General features: G+C 35.9%; 1 protein-coding gene across 1 annotated transcript in view; it reads left to right on the top strand.

The window, feature by feature from the left end:
- The window catches only part of akna (AT-hook transcription factor), a 50,542-nt gene that overhangs the window by 17,867 nt on the left and 12,779 nt on the right, over positions 1 to 19,896 (top strand). The window contains exons 6-15 of the mRNA XM_056445699.1: positions 1,105 to 1,179; positions 6,794 to 6,950; positions 9,152 to 9,279; positions 9,381 to 9,440; positions 9,522 to 9,640; positions 11,565 to 11,730; positions 11,812 to 11,981; positions 16,803 to 16,970; positions 18,977 to 19,223; positions 19,310 to 19,413. Coding sequence (XP_056301674.1) covers positions 1,105 to 1,179; positions 6,794 to 6,950; positions 9,152 to 9,279; positions 9,381 to 9,440; positions 9,522 to 9,640; positions 11,565 to 11,730; positions 11,812 to 11,981; positions 16,803 to 16,970; positions 18,977 to 19,223; positions 19,310 to 19,413 — 1,394 coding nt within the window. The remainder of the gene's footprint in view (positions 1 to 1,104; positions 1,180 to 6,793; positions 6,951 to 9,151; positions 9,280 to 9,380; positions 9,441 to 9,521; positions 9,641 to 11,564; positions 11,731 to 11,811; positions 11,982 to 16,802; positions 16,971 to 18,976; positions 19,224 to 19,309; positions 19,414 to 19,896) is intronic.

Below are 19,896 nucleotides of genomic sequence, written 5' to 3'. Positions count from 1 at the left end.
CATTATATTGGTCCAGATATGGTTGCTATATATTGTAAAACTTAGCAAGATTACCCATAACTCTATATGGACAGTTTCCATGGGCAATAGTTGAGTGAGATAAGTCAATCATGTCTTAAATTAAGGAATAGATCTGATTTCCACAGCTTTAGAATGACACTCTTAGCAATAATCATTCAGAAAATTAGGTGCTTTCTTTGGACACATTATAATGCAGCAGAGAAAGAGAGTACACAAATAGTGCAATTTCTGGTTCAGGTGTAAAGGCACAATCCTACAGATGAGAAAATTATTGAAATATGTTACATCAGAATCATAAAGAGGTCAAGCGATTTGATTTCCAATAAAATAACCAACAAAAAAATTTATTTTATTTGTTGCAGAGTGGTGTGCTGTTGAATATGCTTGTTGAAATTATATTAAAAAATATATAAAAAGAACAGCATTTATTCTTTTTTTTCTTAAATTTTTTTGCATTTACTGTTTTTTTTATTTATTTATTTATTTATTTTACAATTATTCATATTTTTACAACAGGGTTTTTGTGATTAAAATGACACTAAATCTGCCCATTTGTGGCAACAATTCCTTGTCTCAATGAGGGATTTCTGAAATCGATTCAAGTAAATCATTCAAAGCAGCTGATTCATTCAGAAAATGATTTGCAAAGAGACCATGTTAGCTTGCACGTCAATAATTACAATGTTATCAAAGACAATAAACATTGCACACCCCTAAGGCATTATGCAAGAAACATTTTAAATAGTAATATTCTGCATTATCACATAATCTCACTATATTGGTGTTCTCTGAAATACAGTTTGTGTGCTTTTTTAATCCAATTTTTGAATAAAGAGATATTAAAGTTCGAGCAGACAATCCTACAGTAAATTGCTCACAACAAACAAGCGAGTAAATCACTTGTTTTGATAAATATAGTAAGATTTAGGTGTAGTATACATAGTTTATAAAGCATATAATGTTTTCAAACAATCCAACACATTCAACATGATGCTAATTTATCTAAGAAGCTAAAATGAAAGCTGAAGAAATCTGTTATTTTTCTTAATCCATCTCTTTTATTTTTTTCTCTATTTCTTACAGGAGGACTATAACAGGCTTCTTACCAAGTATGCAGAAGCTGAAAATACTATTGATCGACTTCGCCTTGAAGCAAAGGTTGGCTTCACAGACAGTGTTTATAGTTTTGTGCTTTTTTCCCTTTTCATCTGAAGGCTGATATGAATTCAGTGCCATACTCTTGCTCATATCAGCAGGCCTGTCTCTCTTCCCCGCCTGCTCTGATGTCGACCAGAGTTATTTTTAGACTCCTCAGGCTGAGTCAACACTATTTAAATGCAGAATCTCTTTTGTGACGACTATAATCACAGCTCTTGGTTTAGCAGCACCGCCGTGTTCAAACACAGGCTCATTTTCAAACTGAGGGCTCTTTCTGATTGTGATGTTTTTTTTTTTTATTCAAATGAAAGGCTTACCTCATGGGACGCAAAACCGTTTTAGAGAAAGACTAGCAAACAAACAAACTGAGGCAATTAGAAGTGTATATACAAAAGTATTATTAGCACAAATGCATAATATACTTGCATGCTGTTGTATGTATGCAGCTGAATGTAATACTTTAGTTTTCATAGTACATAGTATTATAGTTTTATTATAGTTTTCAGTATTATATTATATTTTTTATTTATAGTCTTTTTTCATATCAATGCATTTATTAGTGCTCTAATACATTCATTGCATGATATATTTTCTTTATTTAAATATTAATTTAATTCCACAAATTGTAGGATTATTATGCAAAAAAGACAAAATTATTAGCCCTCCTGTGAAATTTTTAATAGTATTTCATATCATTTTTTTACACAGCCAATTTAGGCAACCTTAATGCATCCAAAATAAAATCTGACAATTTAAGTGTGTACTGTGTATATTATGTATATGTAAATACATTTCAAAAATGTACCCCTATATACATTTCTGGAGATCATGAATTATGTAGGCAGAAGTACGTATGGCTGCATTTCGTTTTTGATCGCTATGGGGCGGTATGTTGCCATTCCTATTCGCATTTACCAGCTGACCACTTACCTCCATATGGACAGCATTCCCGCTGTTACCAGTTTGTCTAGTAAGCTCGCCATGTACGTTGGCGGACTTGAGATATAGAGAGGAGTTGACCACGACGACAAGGTTCAAGTCCGATGAAGAATGGTTCCATAAAGCGGGTAAGACAAAAACAGAATCCAAAAAATAAAATCAACAAGAAAATAACAGGGTGAGAATGTGGTAAAATCTGAAAACGTGATAAAAATCTGGAGAGGGCTTTTGTAAACAATATTGGTTGGGCTTAGGGAAATGGGTGGGCTGGTCAATCGGTGCTTTTGAAAAAACTATTGTTTGGGTTTAAGGAAAGGAGGAGGGTGGGTCGGTCAATCAGTCAGTCTACAGCGGCCTCTGGTGGATTTACGCGAGAACAGCAGGTGCACACAGCAGCCTCTGGTGAAAACAAAAACTGCAAACAAATGTACCTTCTGGGACGTATTTGGCGCTCTCCAGAAATGTATATAGGGGTACGTTTTCAGAATGAGCCTGGGTTGCAAATTGTGAGTATGGGTCACCATACTTTGCCACATGTCACAACTTCTTATTTGTTCTTTTCTATTTAATAAACCGTTAATAAATACTGAACAGCACCAAACCGACAAGATTAAAACAGAATGTGTCATCATGTCTACCTTTATCGTTATATAAGAGGTCAGTGTTACATGATGTCACCACCTCATCTAAACTAATTTCAGCAGTGCATAACCTCTGGCTGATTTTACAGAACCATTGCTAATTATTTAAGGGTAGCTATTTTTAGTAGCTAATTTCCTGATATTCCGCTGTTCAGTTTTGCACCTCCAGCTGCAGTTGCTCTAATGCTCATTAAGTTGTTCTCCCGCGTGCCCTGACCATCTGCCTCTGCTTTAACACACACACACACACACAACAGCTTGAGATAGAATGGGTTCATTCACTTTAATCTCTTATTGACTTCTTGTGGGCTTTTTTGTGTGTGTGGAAACGGGGGGAGGGGTGAGTGATAAATGATAAAACTGTTGTGATTTGTAAATGGCCTTTTCATTAGCCTAATATTCAGACACAAATACATTAGTAAACCAAACATGTTGCAGAAATTACATTAAGAATACACACTGACACAAACATGTATTTGTTTTTGTGAATTGAGGGGACATTCCATAGGTTTCCACTGTTTTAATGCTGTACAAACTGCATTTTCTATTGACCTACCACCTAACCCTCCTTTTGCAATCAAAAAAAAAAAAAAAAAGATTTTTACTATTTGTTCAATCTACTTATTTAAAATGAGCTTAAACAACACAATTCTGGAGATTTTTTTTCTGGAGACAACATGAATGAATTATGTGGAACCTTACTTTTTTACAGTGCAGGAAACTCCACAGTTTTATTTTCTGCAAAGTTAAAGCTCATGATTTATAATCCCTTTTAAAAATGCAGGGCTTAAAGTATTCCGGCACCATGCCGGATCTCCAGCGTGCAGCCGTGAGGGAAATTTTTTTTTAGATTTTAGAGCCTGCGCATGCGGTTTAATTAGAGATGTTCAAAATAATCAATTAACCGTTAACCGAAAGGGTGCGTTTGTAACCAATTTATGGTATCATCTAAACAATAAAAAAAAACATTATTTTATATATTTTTTAAGTTTGGCTGCATAAGGGCCCGATCACAGCGAATGCACTTTTTGCATTGAGAGGCGCATCTGTTGAATGGTTTACTAATGGCAGCAAATATTTTATGTGCTGCTTATGCACCCTGGGCTCCTCACATATTGCCGTTGCACGCTGTAGTCGCATCTTTTTCATTCTTCAATCAAATAAAAGCACTGCAGGGTTTTTGTTGAGGTGACAGCAGGGTTTGTGTTGTCAAGGTGACTACGGCGAACTTTTGAAAGAGAGACTTGTGGTCGCTGTTACAAGTTATCCAGAGCTGTATTACTTTATAGATCTTAAATATCACAATATTATTAAAAATTACAATTATAAGAATGACAGAAACACGACTCGCGCACAAACACTCGTGTCTACAGATGTATAGAGCAAAACGAAAGAAGGATATTTCTGGTCACAGTTTAACACAGATGAGTTGACATAAACCAGCATTGATGCTGATCGCCTCTGTGCTGCCTGGAGCCGCGTCATAAACTTAACAAACAGGCTATTGATGATTTAGTGTACAACCAACAAACCAACCTTTTTTCCATTTGGAAAATTACAGTTATTAATAGCTCCTATATAATATCAGTTTTTAAAATAGCCTACATAAGCTACGAATCAAACAAATCCAAAGATTTTCTTGATTTTTGTATAATGAAAACTCTGCACCAAACTGAGGCCTTCATTTTACAGCTTATAAAACATGTATGCAAATTATTGCAATATCATATGTAAACAACAAAATTGTTATACAAAAATTCAACATATGAGCCGTGACGTTCATTGTCATTTTCTTTTTAATCACATGCAGCACGCGCACACATGAACCGCGAGTGAGACGTAGGAAATAAGTCATAATCATAAGACATAATCTTTAATCTAATGACTTTTATTAAACATGTAGACATGTTTGACAGAGATTATGTTGACAGAGATTTTGTGAAATAATAAAAACAGTGGAGCATTAATTAAATGCATATTTTTTCGTGGAGCGGTCGATTTGAGGTAGCCTGATATTTTTATCTGACGGAAGAAAAAAACATGATTGGACAAACAGCAGACCCGCAGCCTCCTCCACTGTACCAGCTCCATCTTCTGGTCCCAGTCTCAGTTTACCAGTTTTTTTTAAACACTTTAAGCTCTTGTTACTTTATTTTTGTTATTATCGTCAATATCTTAAGTAAGTCCCTCTGTGCAGTTTCTTACCAAAGCTGATTATTACGTATTTAAAAGTGGAAGGAATAAGAAATAAAGCAGATGGTGTTCTTACCAGAAAAACAATGACAGCAGAACTGAGAATGAAGTATTTGTTACAATATTGTCTGTGGTGTGGTAGTGGAACCCTGTACCATCAATACGCTGTCTTACAATAAAGTTCAACACTCATGTGCTTTGATTGCCATCATCAAACAATGACCCAAGTTCCACCGCCAACATCAGTGGTGGAAAAAAATAGCGGGGGGTAGGCCAGTTACATACTTTGCCGCACAACAACTTGGGATTCTTTAGAATAGTTAGGCAATGTATAAAGTAGCAATCATTTCATACTTTGACATTTGATTTTAAGCATTCTATACATTTCTGACCTGAGTGGGGAATTGTTGTTATCGGATGTTAGTTGTAGGAAGCTTAAAAAAATACTATATATGCTTATATCCCCCTCCCCATGAGAAACTTTTAAGAATTGGCTGGTAAAACCTGAGTTTTTTCTGATCTTGCAACAATATACTGTGTTGTATTAAAAGGACTAAGGGGTCATTTTGAGGTTATGTTGAGTTTTATTTAGTGTCCTATCAGGACAAGACAGTCATTCAGCCTCCATCAGACTTTAAGCAACATAAAAATCCATTACCTTACACTTGAGTCAAATGTGTGTGTGTGTCTGTGTGTTTACCGTATATGGAAGAATGCCTATTGACATTGTGTTTTTAGTGTACTTATCTATCCAGTGTCTTATCGGTAAGTCCAGTAGTGGAAAAAAACACTTTATATTGCCTATTTTATCAGCCCTTTTATTGTATGCAAGTCTTCTCCGTCCTCCATTGTGGTCTAACACTAACCCTAGGTGGTAAATCTGAGGCTCTGTCACTTGAATGAGCACACCAGGGCTGTATATCTCTGAAGGGCTCAGCAGCTACATACTGTAGTGAGTGGTGATGGTCTTTGTTGTGTGATTTTCCTAATGCATGTTGGAAAACGCACTGAGAATCTTCAGGCACGAATTATTACATTCCAGATCCAAATGTAGACTTTGCTTACACCGAAACTGGAATTATTTCTGAAAATAAATCGAATTTACTTGATGAAATAGGCATTTAGAGAGATGAATGGTGGCATCAATGTGCTTACACTGAATTATCATGTTTTTTTTTTTATTTTGTCAAAGATAAAAAAGGTTTTCAAGCATCAAAAAAAAAAAAGTCTAATGTAGTTTTAATTGTTCTGTAAATTAAATTGCATCCTTTTAAATTGTACTTTTCTAAGCTGGTGTGCATTATTGCCCTAATTTAAACAAACATACCACCTAATGAATGTCATAAGTGACATCAATAGTAATATTTCTTAAGTAATATTATTAGTAACAATACTTTATACACCAAAAATTGTCATTTTAAATCTTTATACTTTGACACTATCCTTCAAACCACTGTTTTACCTATTTATTTTTACCAATTTATTTAATTTTATAATTATTAAATGTATACAGTATACAATGTTATACAATATAGTGTAATCAATTGATATTCTATAACTAAAAAGTAGTACACATTCAAATTAATATGTTGAATTGTATATATTTCATTTATGTGTCACTCTGAATGACCACATTGCAACATTATTTTACCAATAATTTGACCTTTTATTTATTTATATTACAAAACTCAGTAGCATTTAATTGGATTCTATGTTTATAAAATGACTTCTGTAAATTTATTTTGATTAATTCTTTGACTGTTTTTAAATGAAAAAAATTTGTCCAAAGGAGTACTTTACCCCTCAACTTATGATTGTTGTGTTATGCTGTTTGTTTTCAGGTGGGTTTCTCTTCTGAACCACCTAAACCGAGTACAGCTGTCCTGTCGGGAGTTATTCAGGAAGGGTCAAAAGTCATAACCATCAGTTTTCCTCAAGCACAGAGGGCAGAGTTCAGTGCAGGTTCTGTTCATCTGACCCAACAGAAGGAGCTCTCAGGTACATCACACCGACAGTTAACTCACTAAATCTCTGTGCTTAGTTATTCTATGTAAAATGACACTGTTATTATAATCAAATAGATCTATTATATATTCTGTAATAGTTCAAAACACGGCAGAAATGTGTTTTCATCAAAAAGGAGCCTTAACTATATATTTTTAAGAGGAGTCCCCTTATTCAGCAAAAAGCTAATCTTTTTATGAACACACAACATGCAGTCTTCATGTTAACTTCAACAGACTTCTTGCAGTTTAATATTCACAGACATTGATATATTTTTTTCACTGATTATGTAAGGATCACCAGTGATCTAGCCTATGCCGATCGCTGGAGAACTACACATCTGCCACTACATGAACTACAACTCTAATAATGCTTTGTGCCAAGCAAACATCTGCTATAGCTGACAATAAATCCAGACACTCACTCACACAAACACACACACACACACACACACACACACACACACACAGCTGATTCTCGTTAGGACTTATTTCCAGGATTATAAAGACACCTCATTCACACACACTGTTTGCTGAGTCTTGTTCACTTTTAGTCTGTAACTTTATGAAGCGCTTCTTTATCTAGCTGTGTTTTTGACCTTTTGCATTGTTTTATTGTTTCCGTTGTTTCGCCACCTGTCCTGAACATTTAGCTTTTTTGACAATGTATTTTGGATTACTTATATGCTTTTGTTTGCCCCTGTTTTGACCGTTGCCTGCCTGACTTATTTTATGAATAAACTGCATGTATTGGTTGACAAAGCGAGGCTTCATAAAACACTGTCACAGTCGAAGCAAATGTCTCGAAGCTTTGAAACGTTGTGAAACCCGTCTCTAGAGTGACACCTAGAGGTCATTTTTTATGTATTGCTCTGGAACAGCTTCAGCAAAGAAACAGTTACACAAATTAAATTATTAAATCCCATGTTGTACAAATTTAATGAATTTTTAAATGCTCTGTTCTGATAACCCAGTGGTGCAGTAGCTAGTGCTGTCACCTCATAGCAAGAAGGTCACTGGTTCGAGCCTCGGCTGGGTCAGTTGGCGTTTCTGTGTGGAGTTCGCATGTTCTCCCTGCGTTCGCGTGGGTTTCCTCCGGATGCTTCGGTTTCCCCTACAGTCCAAAGACATGCAGTACAGGTTAATTGGGTAGACTAAATTGTCCGTAGTGTATGTGTGTGAATGAGTGTGTGTGGATGTTTCCCAGAGATGGGTTACAACTGGAAGGGCATCCGCTGCATAATACATGTGCTGGATAAGTTGGCGGTTCATTCCGCTGTGGCGACCCCAGATAATAAAGGGACTAAGCCAAAAAGAAAATACATGAATGAATGAATGCTCTGTTCTTGTATGTTTAGTTTTAACATTAGTCTGACATCTGTACAAACACTTTGTGAATAAATATGTCTTGTTTTGGTTATAAAAAATTTAAATTATTAAAATACATCATGTCATAATTTCTAAATATTTGTACAAGTCGGAATTCGAACTCAGGCCATTTGCAGCACAGTTACTCTGTGCACACGCATGTCCATTAGACTTCATGAGATAGAATATGCTCTAACCCTGTCAGTCAAACACAGATTTGCCAGGTTTCAAACACTTCTGAAATGACCGATGCTTTGAATCGCTTAAGTCATGTGACCTGGTGCTTCGAAACACTTTAGTCACATGACCTGGGTGTTTCAGATCATGATTCGGTGCAGTATTTTGAATTACTTCAGGGATCTCGACACTGGCGAAATGTCAGTTTCACGTCAGTCATCCCTAACTGCATGTGGATCCTCAACTATTACTACTGTTACTATTGTATAGTTACAGATTGCGTGTACAAACCTACTTTTGATTTATTCATCCAAAAATGTGCCAACTTGCATGAAAATCCACATTATAGAGGCAAGAAAAATCTCACATGATTGCACTATTCTATCCATGTTTTCCATAACACGGAAATCATTTGACCCTATATGTCTTATGAATTTTGTGCTATAACTAGAATTAAAGAGCAAAAATGTATCATTTTATGTGACACTTGAACTTAAAGCCTTAAATTGACATTTATTGTTTTAATTTCAAAGCATTTAAACCTTTCAAAGAAAATGTCCATTTAAGAACGGTCTTACTCTTCTACAGTACATCTCATTTGCAGTCAAACTGAATACGTTTGTATGAAAATGTATGTTGTTCACATTGTAGAAAACTCCAGAAAAGCAGCAACTCGGCCTTCCTCTGTGAGCTCTATCAGCTCGAGAAGGTCTGGATCTCTCACTCCAGACCATTTGACAGACACTCTATCCAACCAGACCCAAAGATTTCAGCTACAGGTCACCATCTTTAAATCTAGCAGCTGGAGATTTGTTATTTTGAGAGCAGTGCTTTGAATCCTCACATCTACTGTACTGTATTTTTTTATTCTTTTGTGCAGGTTGATGCATTTGAGTCACTTTTAAAGGGTGGGAAGCTCAAGCCGTGTGAGCAGACAAAGGTACTGTATGATGATGTTTGCGATTTGTGTATTTTTTTTTAACACATGAAGTCAGATTGGCTCAGTGTGAATTCTCAACAGGGTCTCTCCACACTGGCTGAGGGGCAGGAGTCTCTTGAGAGGGCTTATCTAAATGCACGAGTCCAATATCAGATGCTGCAGCAACAACAAGGCAGACATGCCATCTTTGACCCAAACAGGTAGCCATTTTTAAATGTTGGTGTACAGATTTTGTACCTTTTGTACTCATGAGTAGTAGTGCGTTTGGCCGAGTGCCTTAGTGTCCCACCAGTGACAATATACAGCCACATCGCACTGCTACTCGTGTGATATTGCGTTTATACAACAGTTTGACAGCATAATCTTCTGTATAAAAAAGAAAATCAAACACAGAGCGTCTCAAAAACCTTTTGTAAGAGGAACTACTTTCCTCCGCCATTCATTCACATTTGCAGCTGACTTCAGAACAGCAGTCTAGAGCTAGTATTTGAACGATTCTCTAGCGTAATGTCTAAGGTGATGACAAAACAGGTGATTTTGCTGACATAAGATTATAAAACTGAACAGCATGAAATTACATCAGTCTACAAAGATTTCCCAGTATTTTTCTGTTGCAATCAGTAGGGCACAATATTACTATGGTATAATTACTGAACATACGGTTTTTAAATTTGTAGTGTGTTTTTTATAGTACAAAGATTTGTTATGTTTTTAAGATATATAAAGGTATAAAGATATATAATATTTCAAATTTAAAAAGTTTTTTATTCCTTATGGTTTATATTCTTATTGTTTTATTTATTCTTTTTCATTGTTTATCTGTTTCTGCTATTGTTGGTGTTTTGCCTTGTAGCGTTGTGAGTCTAAGAAAAGTGTATTACAAATAAAATTCATTTTCTTTTCGGCTAAGTCCCTTTATTAATCTGGGGTCGCCACTGAACTGCCAACTTATCCAGCATATGTTTTTACGCAGCGGATGCCCTTCCAGCTGCAACCCATCACTGGGAAACAACCATACACACTCAATCACATGCAAACACTATGGCCAATTTTAGCTTACCCAGTTCACCTATAGCGCATGTCTTTAGACTTGGGGAAACTGGGGAAACCCACATGAACACGGGGAGAACATGCAAACTCCACAGAGAAATGCCTACTGACCCAGCTGAGGCTCGAACCAGTGACCTTCTTGCTGTGAGGCGATCGTGCTACCAACTGTGTCACCACCTCGCCCACAAATAAAATGTATTATTATTATTATTATTATTATTATTATTATTAATAGTAACTTTTAATGTTTGAGTAACGTGCAAGTAATAGGGCTCCCTTTCAAGTTTACAAAGATATAATGTTTGTTTGAGTTTCAGTTATTGTTAAATAACTTTAAATGTCTATTTGTTAATTAAAATATACATTGTTCTTTAGTTATATGGTTTTAATTGTTTGTTTTAATTTCATTATGATTGTTTATAATGTATAAAAGATTTATTTTCAAATGAATTCTGTTCTTTTGAACCTTTTAATGAAAGAATAAAAAAAAATTAATTATAGCTATTTTTACCACATCAGCTGAAAATCATTTTTATTTCCATCACAGAAATAAATTACAATTTAAAAATGTACTAAATTTGTTAATAAAATTTATTTTAATACATGGGAACCTGTCTTGAGACTCTTGGGAATCTAGCATTTTAAGTTTGCAAATCCCCACTTTTATTTCTAATGAATAAATTGATGTCACTGGCCTTGTAAAACAAGTGAGAATATTTTCATTGCTTGTTTATATACTTAATATATATGCTGAATATTGTTGTATGTACTTGTAAAAAGTTGTTCTTTTTTTTGGATTGGTGTATTGCAATTCTCTTATTCTGTACAAGTTTATTTTTTTCTTTCTTCTTCTTATTATTATTTGTATTATTATGATTATTTTGTTATTTGCGTCAATGTTTAAAAATCTTGTAAATGTTGAATTATTTTTTATTATTTCTCTAATAATATTTTACAATATTACTGGCTCCTACTGTATTTTTGATCAAATAAGAGACTTCTTTCAAAACCTTTAAAAATCTGTCCCTTGTTTGAGTGCTTATATTCATAGCTGTGTGTTTGTGTGTGACGCAGGGATCTAGAGGGTCAGATCTTCAGGTCAGGGATGCGATTAGAGGAGCTGAAAGAGTGGCTGGAACAAGCAGAACTGAACCAACCTGTTTCTGAACCTACTTTATCCCCATTCCCTCCTTCAGATGTGCTTTCTGCATCCATGCTGGAGCCTGAACCAGTGCCTCAGGTTCCTCAAAATAACTTCTAAACTTCACTAACATATGAGCTCACAGATATTAAAGTGATGTTCACCTTCATTTGTGCTCAGAGTCCCCTGTCAGCAGTCCATCCTGAGGCTTGTGTTGGTGTGGAGGTCAGTTCGGTCAGTGGAGAGAGTGATGGAGGCAGAGAGGATGAGGAGATCCTGCCGTTTCTTTTTCATCCCCTCGATAACAAACACCAATGTGTGGAGAAAGATTTTAGTGAACTCATGGACTGGTGAGGGGTCTTTGACTTTCATACAGTATCCTCCGGTAATATCGGCACCCTTGGTAAACATAAATAAAAGGTAAACAAATAAATTAAAAAAGTGTTTATTATTTAACCTTTTTCATATTTTGCTGAAAATATTAACTAAACAATTTGGGTTTCTTGCCATCACATCACAGTTTTATTTTAAAAAATAATTAATTAAATACAATAAAAAACATTAAAAAAACTTTATTAAATACATTTGTGTCACTGTTATTGTCACCCCTATGGATTCTAAAGTATATTCAGACTGATATTTTACATTTTAGCATACTTAGGTGACAAGGAACAGGAAGTTGTTCAGCAATGAATGAATGATGTATTGGTTGTTGCTAGATCGGGTAATCGGATAAATATATTATTTATTAAATTTCACATTTATTATATTTTATTTACGTCTACCCCAACCCTAAACCCAACCGTCACAGTAATGTAAAAACAGTAGTTGTACTGGCTATTATTTATGTTATCTATTAAATTACCCAATAAATTGTATTTTTTAACGCCTAGCACCACCCCAACCCTAAACCAAACCGTCACAGTAACGTAAAAATATTAAGTATTGTTATACAGTGTCATAAAAAATGCAGCTATATTAATGTGCATATCACACTTCCGGCAGAAATCTGCAGATTTGTTCAGATTTTTAAGCCAGTCATTCAGGGTGCTTTCACACCTGTGGATCGATTCTTTTGTTCCGAAACAAGGATTAAAATTGTTACAATGTTAGTTTTTGTTCTTGATGCGGTCCACTTTCTCACGACATAGTTTTTAATCGGACCAAAATAGCTAAAACAAGTCACATGTGAGTAAACTCTCCTCATATTGGTCAGAGTTTCATGGTTTATTTTAATTTATGATGATGAGCAATAAGACATTATAAGCAAAAAGCAGATATAAATCAGAGGTAAGACTTCCTCATAAATAGTTGGCTAGAATTATGCGTTATAGGCTTTACATTATATAGAGAAATAACAGATAGACCAACACTGTTGTTCAATCAATTTTCCTAACAGATAAACAGTTGTCGATAATAGTTCAGCATGGTTTAACTTTTGTATTTGACATGAAACGCACATTTACCGGTAGGAATGGCATCCCTACTCATAATTCTCTCTTCATAAAGCCGCATATTACATATCCATAATACACTGTGATATAGCCTGGTCCAGATCGTTTTGCTTTCTCCCTACAATCGATCCGCTCCAGAGTTCGTTTCAATTGAGCCAAGACCACCTCATTCAGGCGATCTCAGACCAATTGTTTTTGTGCGGATCCGAGCGTGATTGCTGAAATCACAAATGCCAAACAAACCGCGCTAACTGGGGAAACGCGCCAGATTCTGAAACAAAAGTCTAGGTGTGAAAGCACCCTCAGTCTTTATTTCAGGGTTCCCACACTTCTTGAAGTACTTAAATTCAGACATATAAATTTAAGGCCTGGAAAGTACTTAAAAACAAGCATATTCCCAGGGGCGTTTATATCGAAGTTATAATTTTAATATTTAGCTGGACCATATTGGTGTTTTGTAACATCTTATTTTAAGAGGTGGGTCATTAGCCCAACGCTCAACCACCTAACCTGGAGGACCAGGACATACACACATACACTACGGACAATTAAGCTTACCCAATTCACCTATAGCACATGCCTTTAGACTTGTGGGGGAAACCGGAGAACCCAAAGCAAACCCACGCGAACACAGAGAGACCATGCAAACTCCACACACAAATGCCAGCTGACCCAGCCGGAGCTCGAACCAGCGACCTACTTGCTGAATGGCGACAACGCTACTCACTCCGCCACCATGCCACCCAAAAACAAGCATAGGTTCTAGAAAGTACTTGAATTAAATTTGAAATGAAATTTGTTTATGATGTTTTTTTTTTAAGACTTACACTGTGCTGCTGTCAAAAACAGAACTAAAAAGAGATAAATTATTATTGTAAATATCTTAAATTTAAATCTTGTACAAGAACTATGACAAAAAAAACAACAACTTTTTTTTTTTCAATATTTCAGAAACCACATTTGGATATTATACATACATAATATTGAATTTAACAAATTTGATTAAAGTTATTTGAGCATATGTTAAAGAGCCCATATTATGGCTTTTTGAAAATGCCCTTCCATGTAGTGTGTCACACAGCTCTAAGTGAAGTGAAATATCCAGCTAAGGCTTAAATCTGTAAGTGTACAGTGTTTAAAACTATTGATTCATCTATAAAAGAGTCGACTCATAGTGCTTCAAACGAGTCGTCTTGATAACGAGTTATTAGGTGTTTCGCGATGACGCAGCTACGAAACACAAGTAGTTGCACGCGCAAGCCCGGGAGATTTGAAACCTGCGGCCCCGCCCACTAACAGAAAAAAGTCACACACACACACACACACAGAGACACACACAGACACCGGTAGAATGAAGTCACGCTGTGCAGATGGAGATTATTGACAGTTGACCCAAAGATGAAACCTTAGCATATAGCCTAGCCTTGAGCAGATCGAGAGCCTCTGGAAACTACCTGCTTACAAAGAAGACTTCATCAGTTTGTTAAAGGAAGGATCGGTAAAGACTGTCAGAACAAGGATCAGTGGATCATGAATCAGTTTCTTCCCCCATTTCACCAGTGTAAGTACGTGCGATTAAAATTGTTGCCTCGTTTACTCTAGCTTGCAAATTATGTATTTAGTTGTGTTTTGTTACTTGTAACCGCGTGTGCTGTATCAGGTTAACTCTTTATATTCTCATATCGCGTGTAAAGCCACGTTGAAAACGCGACGCGTGCCGCTTTGTTTATGGATAGTCAGCTATGTGTGTGTGTGTAATGTGTGTGTGGCTCCTCTGAGGACGGTCGTTTGTGTGAGTGTCTCCTCTTAGGAGGTTGATGTGTGTGTGTGTGCGTGTCTCTGAATAGGGTAAAGCTCTAGGCAAAGGGTGATCAAAGGGACCCGTTTGTAAAGTGAGGACTTTAGGGGGTGTCGCGGTTGAAATCTTAGGGTTGTAATCGCGGATGTAACTGAGGACGCGGAGGGGGAGGGAGGTGTCGCCGCCGCGCCGTCTCTATTCTGGACGCGCCGGCCCTGTGTGTGCGTGTGTGTAAAAAGAGCAAGTAGACTGCTAGGACATATCCTCGCCAGTTCTTGGATTTTTGCTTGATAAAATAGTTAGTCGTCAGTATTTTCTAGTCCATCGTCTGTATTTACATTCACCCACTGGCAGCCAAAATCCACTATGAAGCGTGTGTACACGGTGACTACTTTTATATTGTTGATAATCTGCTGGGCATTTCACTCTGTCTCGCCCTGAAGCCTGTCAGTGTCGTCGACCAATCGCAGCAGCCTGTCATTGGTCCAATCAACGCAGATTAGCTTCGCGCTGAGGACGGGTTTGGGTACAAATGAATCGCTGAACGATTCATATGGGAGTCGCTGGGATAACTAGGTAAAAATAAATGCATATTATAAGACCATCAAAGTGTTGTTTGACCTTGCATGCATATTAGACTGTTGTTGGAGACCCTTACAACCTAAATATGACCCTATTTCATCTATAATATGGGCTCTTTAAAAATGACACATTCAAAACATCATCATACTCTGGCATGTTAATGTAAAAATTAAGTGTACGTTAAATGTTAATTGCTGTAAGGACTTTCATAGCAGTACGTATGCTGGCAGTGTGAATTACATTGGTGCTTGATTTGAAATTAGCGATGCTTTAAAAAGTTCTTGAAAGTCCTTGAATCTGCTGTTTATGAAATAGTGGGAATCTTGTTATTTATTAATTTAGCTTTTATATGCCTAAATGCATCTATTTCATAGCCTGCTTGTCCTATAACTTCATAATTATCAATGAAATCAAAGTTTAATAAATGTCTTATCACTTCAAATTAGTCAATAAAATTACAGATAACCTAATAATAATAATAATATATTATAGTGTGATTTTTACAGTCCTGTCCTGAGATTGCAAAACAAATACATTCATTAGTCGTCTACAATAGATTAGTCCTACAAGGTCAAATTCTAAACTTAAGGCATACCAAAGAAAAATGAAAAACAAATGAAAAATATAAAAACGTAATATAATGCAGTTTTATTTTCAACCCAATTCGTTCGAAAAACTGTTCACAACAAATCCATTGTTTTGATAGTGTTTACTGTATATGAGCAATCTACCTCTTTTGACATCACTTGCAGCCTGGTACATTTTAGATGTGGAAGAACATTTCTGTGACTAAAAACAACCTAAATGGCTTAATGATAAACTTTAACGTATATTTTAAAGAGTATCTAGTTCCTACTTTACTCTAATGCACACTGATACACTGGGCTATCTAACCTGGAATATGCTCTTTCGGACCAAAAACATAGCTGTAATTAATGGCAAAAGTGGCTATCAGAAAATGTCTAAAACACTGATATTGCCCATTTCCACCATCAAAACAATGATTTAAAAGTTTCCCGTCTTGCGTCCACACAAACTGTTGGGTGGGGGTTGAAGTGGCTTAAAAAAATCCTAGATTTACAGCTGAATTGAATTGAAGAAGTTAGTAGGATCTTTAAGGTCAAAAAGTCTCCAAAACTTCATTCTAAAACACAAAAAACTCTGGCAACCTTAAACGTTTTCCATTTTTGTTATTAATATTTGAAGAAAAAAGATCATAAGTTTAAACAGTAAAGATATTTTACTAGTGCCAATATTAGTGGATGCCTCTGTACTGTATCTAAAATGAACAGCTTGATATGTCAAAATCTCTCTCTCATGGTCTTCTCACCTCCCAGCTATCAGAGTGTTAAAGAGCTCCCCGGGACACTGGATCAGGCTGTGACTTTAAAGAGCCATGACTTGCTGGATTTTGGAAGCTCTGTTCCTCCTGGGAATAAAAGTGTAACGGACAGACAACCACTCAAGACTGTTAATGAGAGAGAGATGAGAGAACCTGCTCAGCAGTGAGTCCTGAACCTGTTTCACATTATAGCTTCACTGTTGCTCTGCAAAATGGATCATCTTGCTTTGTATTTTTGTCTTGTTTTATAGTATAGCATAAAAAATTAATATACTCTTATTTGTGAAGATATTTTTTAACAAGAAATTTAAAACAAGACTTTTTAGAAGATAGTTCACCCAATAAATACAATTTGCTATTAATTTGCTTCATTCAAGTTGTAAGTCACGTTTTTTTTCTTCAGTAGAACTTTTAGAGTAGATTTTAGTTCTTGGTTATTCATAAAAATTCCATTTGTCTGAGGCCTCGTTTACACTAATACATTTTAGTTTTAAAACAATCCGCGTCCACACACCTAACGTTCCTGAACAGATCTCCGTCCACACTATACAGCTGAAAACGCACATCACGTGATCACACACACACTCTGGCATGCGCTGCAGCATATTCGCATGTCTGAGCTCCTGGCAGTCAGCGTGTGCTCTGCGGGCACTTTCCCAGATGAGAGTAGCGCACCTCGGACTGTTCACCAAGGATCTTCCTTTGGATTTCCTCTCAATATAGTTGTTAAACGTGAGATTTAGTTCATCTTGTCTCTATCTAACGACTCTTTGGTCTTTTGAATCTTTTACTTGTTCTCAGGTAACGTACTTTGCCTAAGTGCAAAAATAAGATAATATATTAATTTATGTAACCGTGTACACTGATTCTGCACATTTGACTGATTGTTTGCCTGTATTGTATAAACTTATTGTAAGTTATAATTTTATAGTTATACTTTTATAATGGCCATTATTGATTATTAAAACTGATATTCAGCAAAAGAGAGGGTATGGTTTGTATATTTTGAAGAAAATGAAAGGAGGCAGTTATAGTTATGTTATAGGCTTCGTTTGTTATAAATATGCATACAGTGAAGATGAAAGTCATATAAATATGTAGATACATGACACCTCAACATTTTTAGTGTCTGTTAATTTAATATCAAAATGAAAATAAGCAGTTCCCTATATCATGTTTTTATTTTGTTATTAAGAAAGTGAAACATTGAGCCAGAGTGATGTGAATGACATTATAAAGTACACTGTTCCTTTTGAAGATTAACCCCATGTGTCCTCTGGAGTTTTCCATATCAGACTTGCAAAGTCTGAACTTAAAGAAAGGATGCAAGACTGAACTTTGTGTAGTCTAATTAATATCGAGAAAAGGCCCCAATCAGACAGGCGAATATCTGCAGTCACGCCTCTGTTTTCAGATGTCTCCATTTTCTCCCATCCACACTGAGACAGAGCAGCAGTGTTTTTAATGAAAACGGCCTCTTCAGCGTTGCCAAAACGCTCCATTTTTGGGGCTCGAAAACTCTGGGGAAGTGTGGACGGAAGGCGTAACAGTAGCAAAACATATGCGTTTTCAAACTAAAACGTATTAGTGTAAACAGAGAGAGAAAAAAAGAAGCAAACCAGTAAATGCTCCTGATAATATGTTAATGTCTTATGAGGTAATAATCTGTCTGCAAAAAATAAAATAAATACATACCACATTATTATTCAGAAAATGTGTACTGATTTAAAGTAAAGTTTGGTGATGAATGACAAAATAAAATTAGAAAGTACATACACTAAACAGTTGGGTGCATAAACTAAAAGTACATAGTTTAATATTTATGTTCATAGTTTGGGTTTGTATAATTTACTTTGTAGAGCAAAACATCAAAGTATTTACCACAGACCAAAAAAAAACAAACATAACTTATAAAAGCCCTATGGGAAAGAGAACCAGTGATAAATGAACCTTCTGTGTAAAAAAAAAAAGCTCTATTATAAATCTAAATCTTGTACAGATGAAGGTAATTGACATGGATATAATGATTATACTTTGTGTTTGTGCTCTACACATCAGCTGTATGTTGTTATCAGGCTTTATTGGATAATTGAGGGTTACAGCAGTTTCAGTGCGCTTCACTATGATCAACACATGTCTGTTTACGCTCTTTCACCTCTCTTTTTTTAGGCAGCCAGCAGCAGGTTGTGACCCTCCCTCTTGCCCATCTGTCAGTTCACAGGTGTGCGACTCTATGGAAACTCGCCCAGAGGCTTTTTGCCACTCCTCTGTATTGGCAGGAGAATCGACCAGAGAGAGGAAAACAGCAGGAAACAGGAAAGCTCAAAGCAGTAGCTTGACCAGCCTGGAAGATAGGACACACCACAGAACTGTAGGCCTGAAAGCGAAGGCCAAGACTCTAAGAGCGCCCCCTATGGTCAGTTTTTGACATTGAATATTCATTTTCGATGTTTATTTTTTATATTATTTAATTATTTCTTGCATATATTTTTGGCCCTGTAGGATGGGGTCATGTCTCCAGAAACAGACAGTGGCTTTATGGGCTCTGAAAGCAGTCAGCTTACTCCTGCACTACATAGTCCTCTCCACCAGAGGGCGGTGATGAGGTATGATATGCATTAACTGTGTGAACAAATCAGACTGTGACTTTCACCCAAAAAATAACACTTCTGTCATTGTTTGCTCACCCTCATGTCATGCCAGAGATTGTAGACTTTTAGTTCATTTATAAAACGCAAATTTGTACATGACCTAACCCCAGGTGAACTTTAATGTGATGTTTAATAAGGCTAGATGAGACATACAGTTATTTAGCTTAAAAATTCAATTCACAAATCAATTTTAAACATTTGAAGAATAAAAAAAAGATATTTTGAAATATGTGACCCACTGACTTCCTTATTATCTTTTCCTTCTTTGGAAATCAAACATGGTTACTACTAGTGTTATACAAAATATCAACTGTCATTTTCAACAGGAGAACGAAAGGACTGAAAAAAGTGTCATAAAACAACTGAAAACATCTTTATTTATTCAGAAAATTGTACAAAAGGTTTTTTGCCATCCTACCCCATTAAAATAATGGTTTC

The sequence above is a fragment of the Danio aesculapii genome, chromosome 21 (genome assembly GCF_903798145.1).
Source record: "Danio aesculapii chromosome 21, fDanAes4.1, whole genome shotgun sequence".
In the NCBI taxonomy this organism is placed as follows: Eukaryota; Metazoa; Chordata; class Actinopteri; order Cypriniformes; family Danionidae; genus Danio; species Danio aesculapii.
The sequence above is the reverse complement of the archived record's forward strand: the minus strand, read 5'-3'. Positions and strand labels throughout refer to the sequence as shown.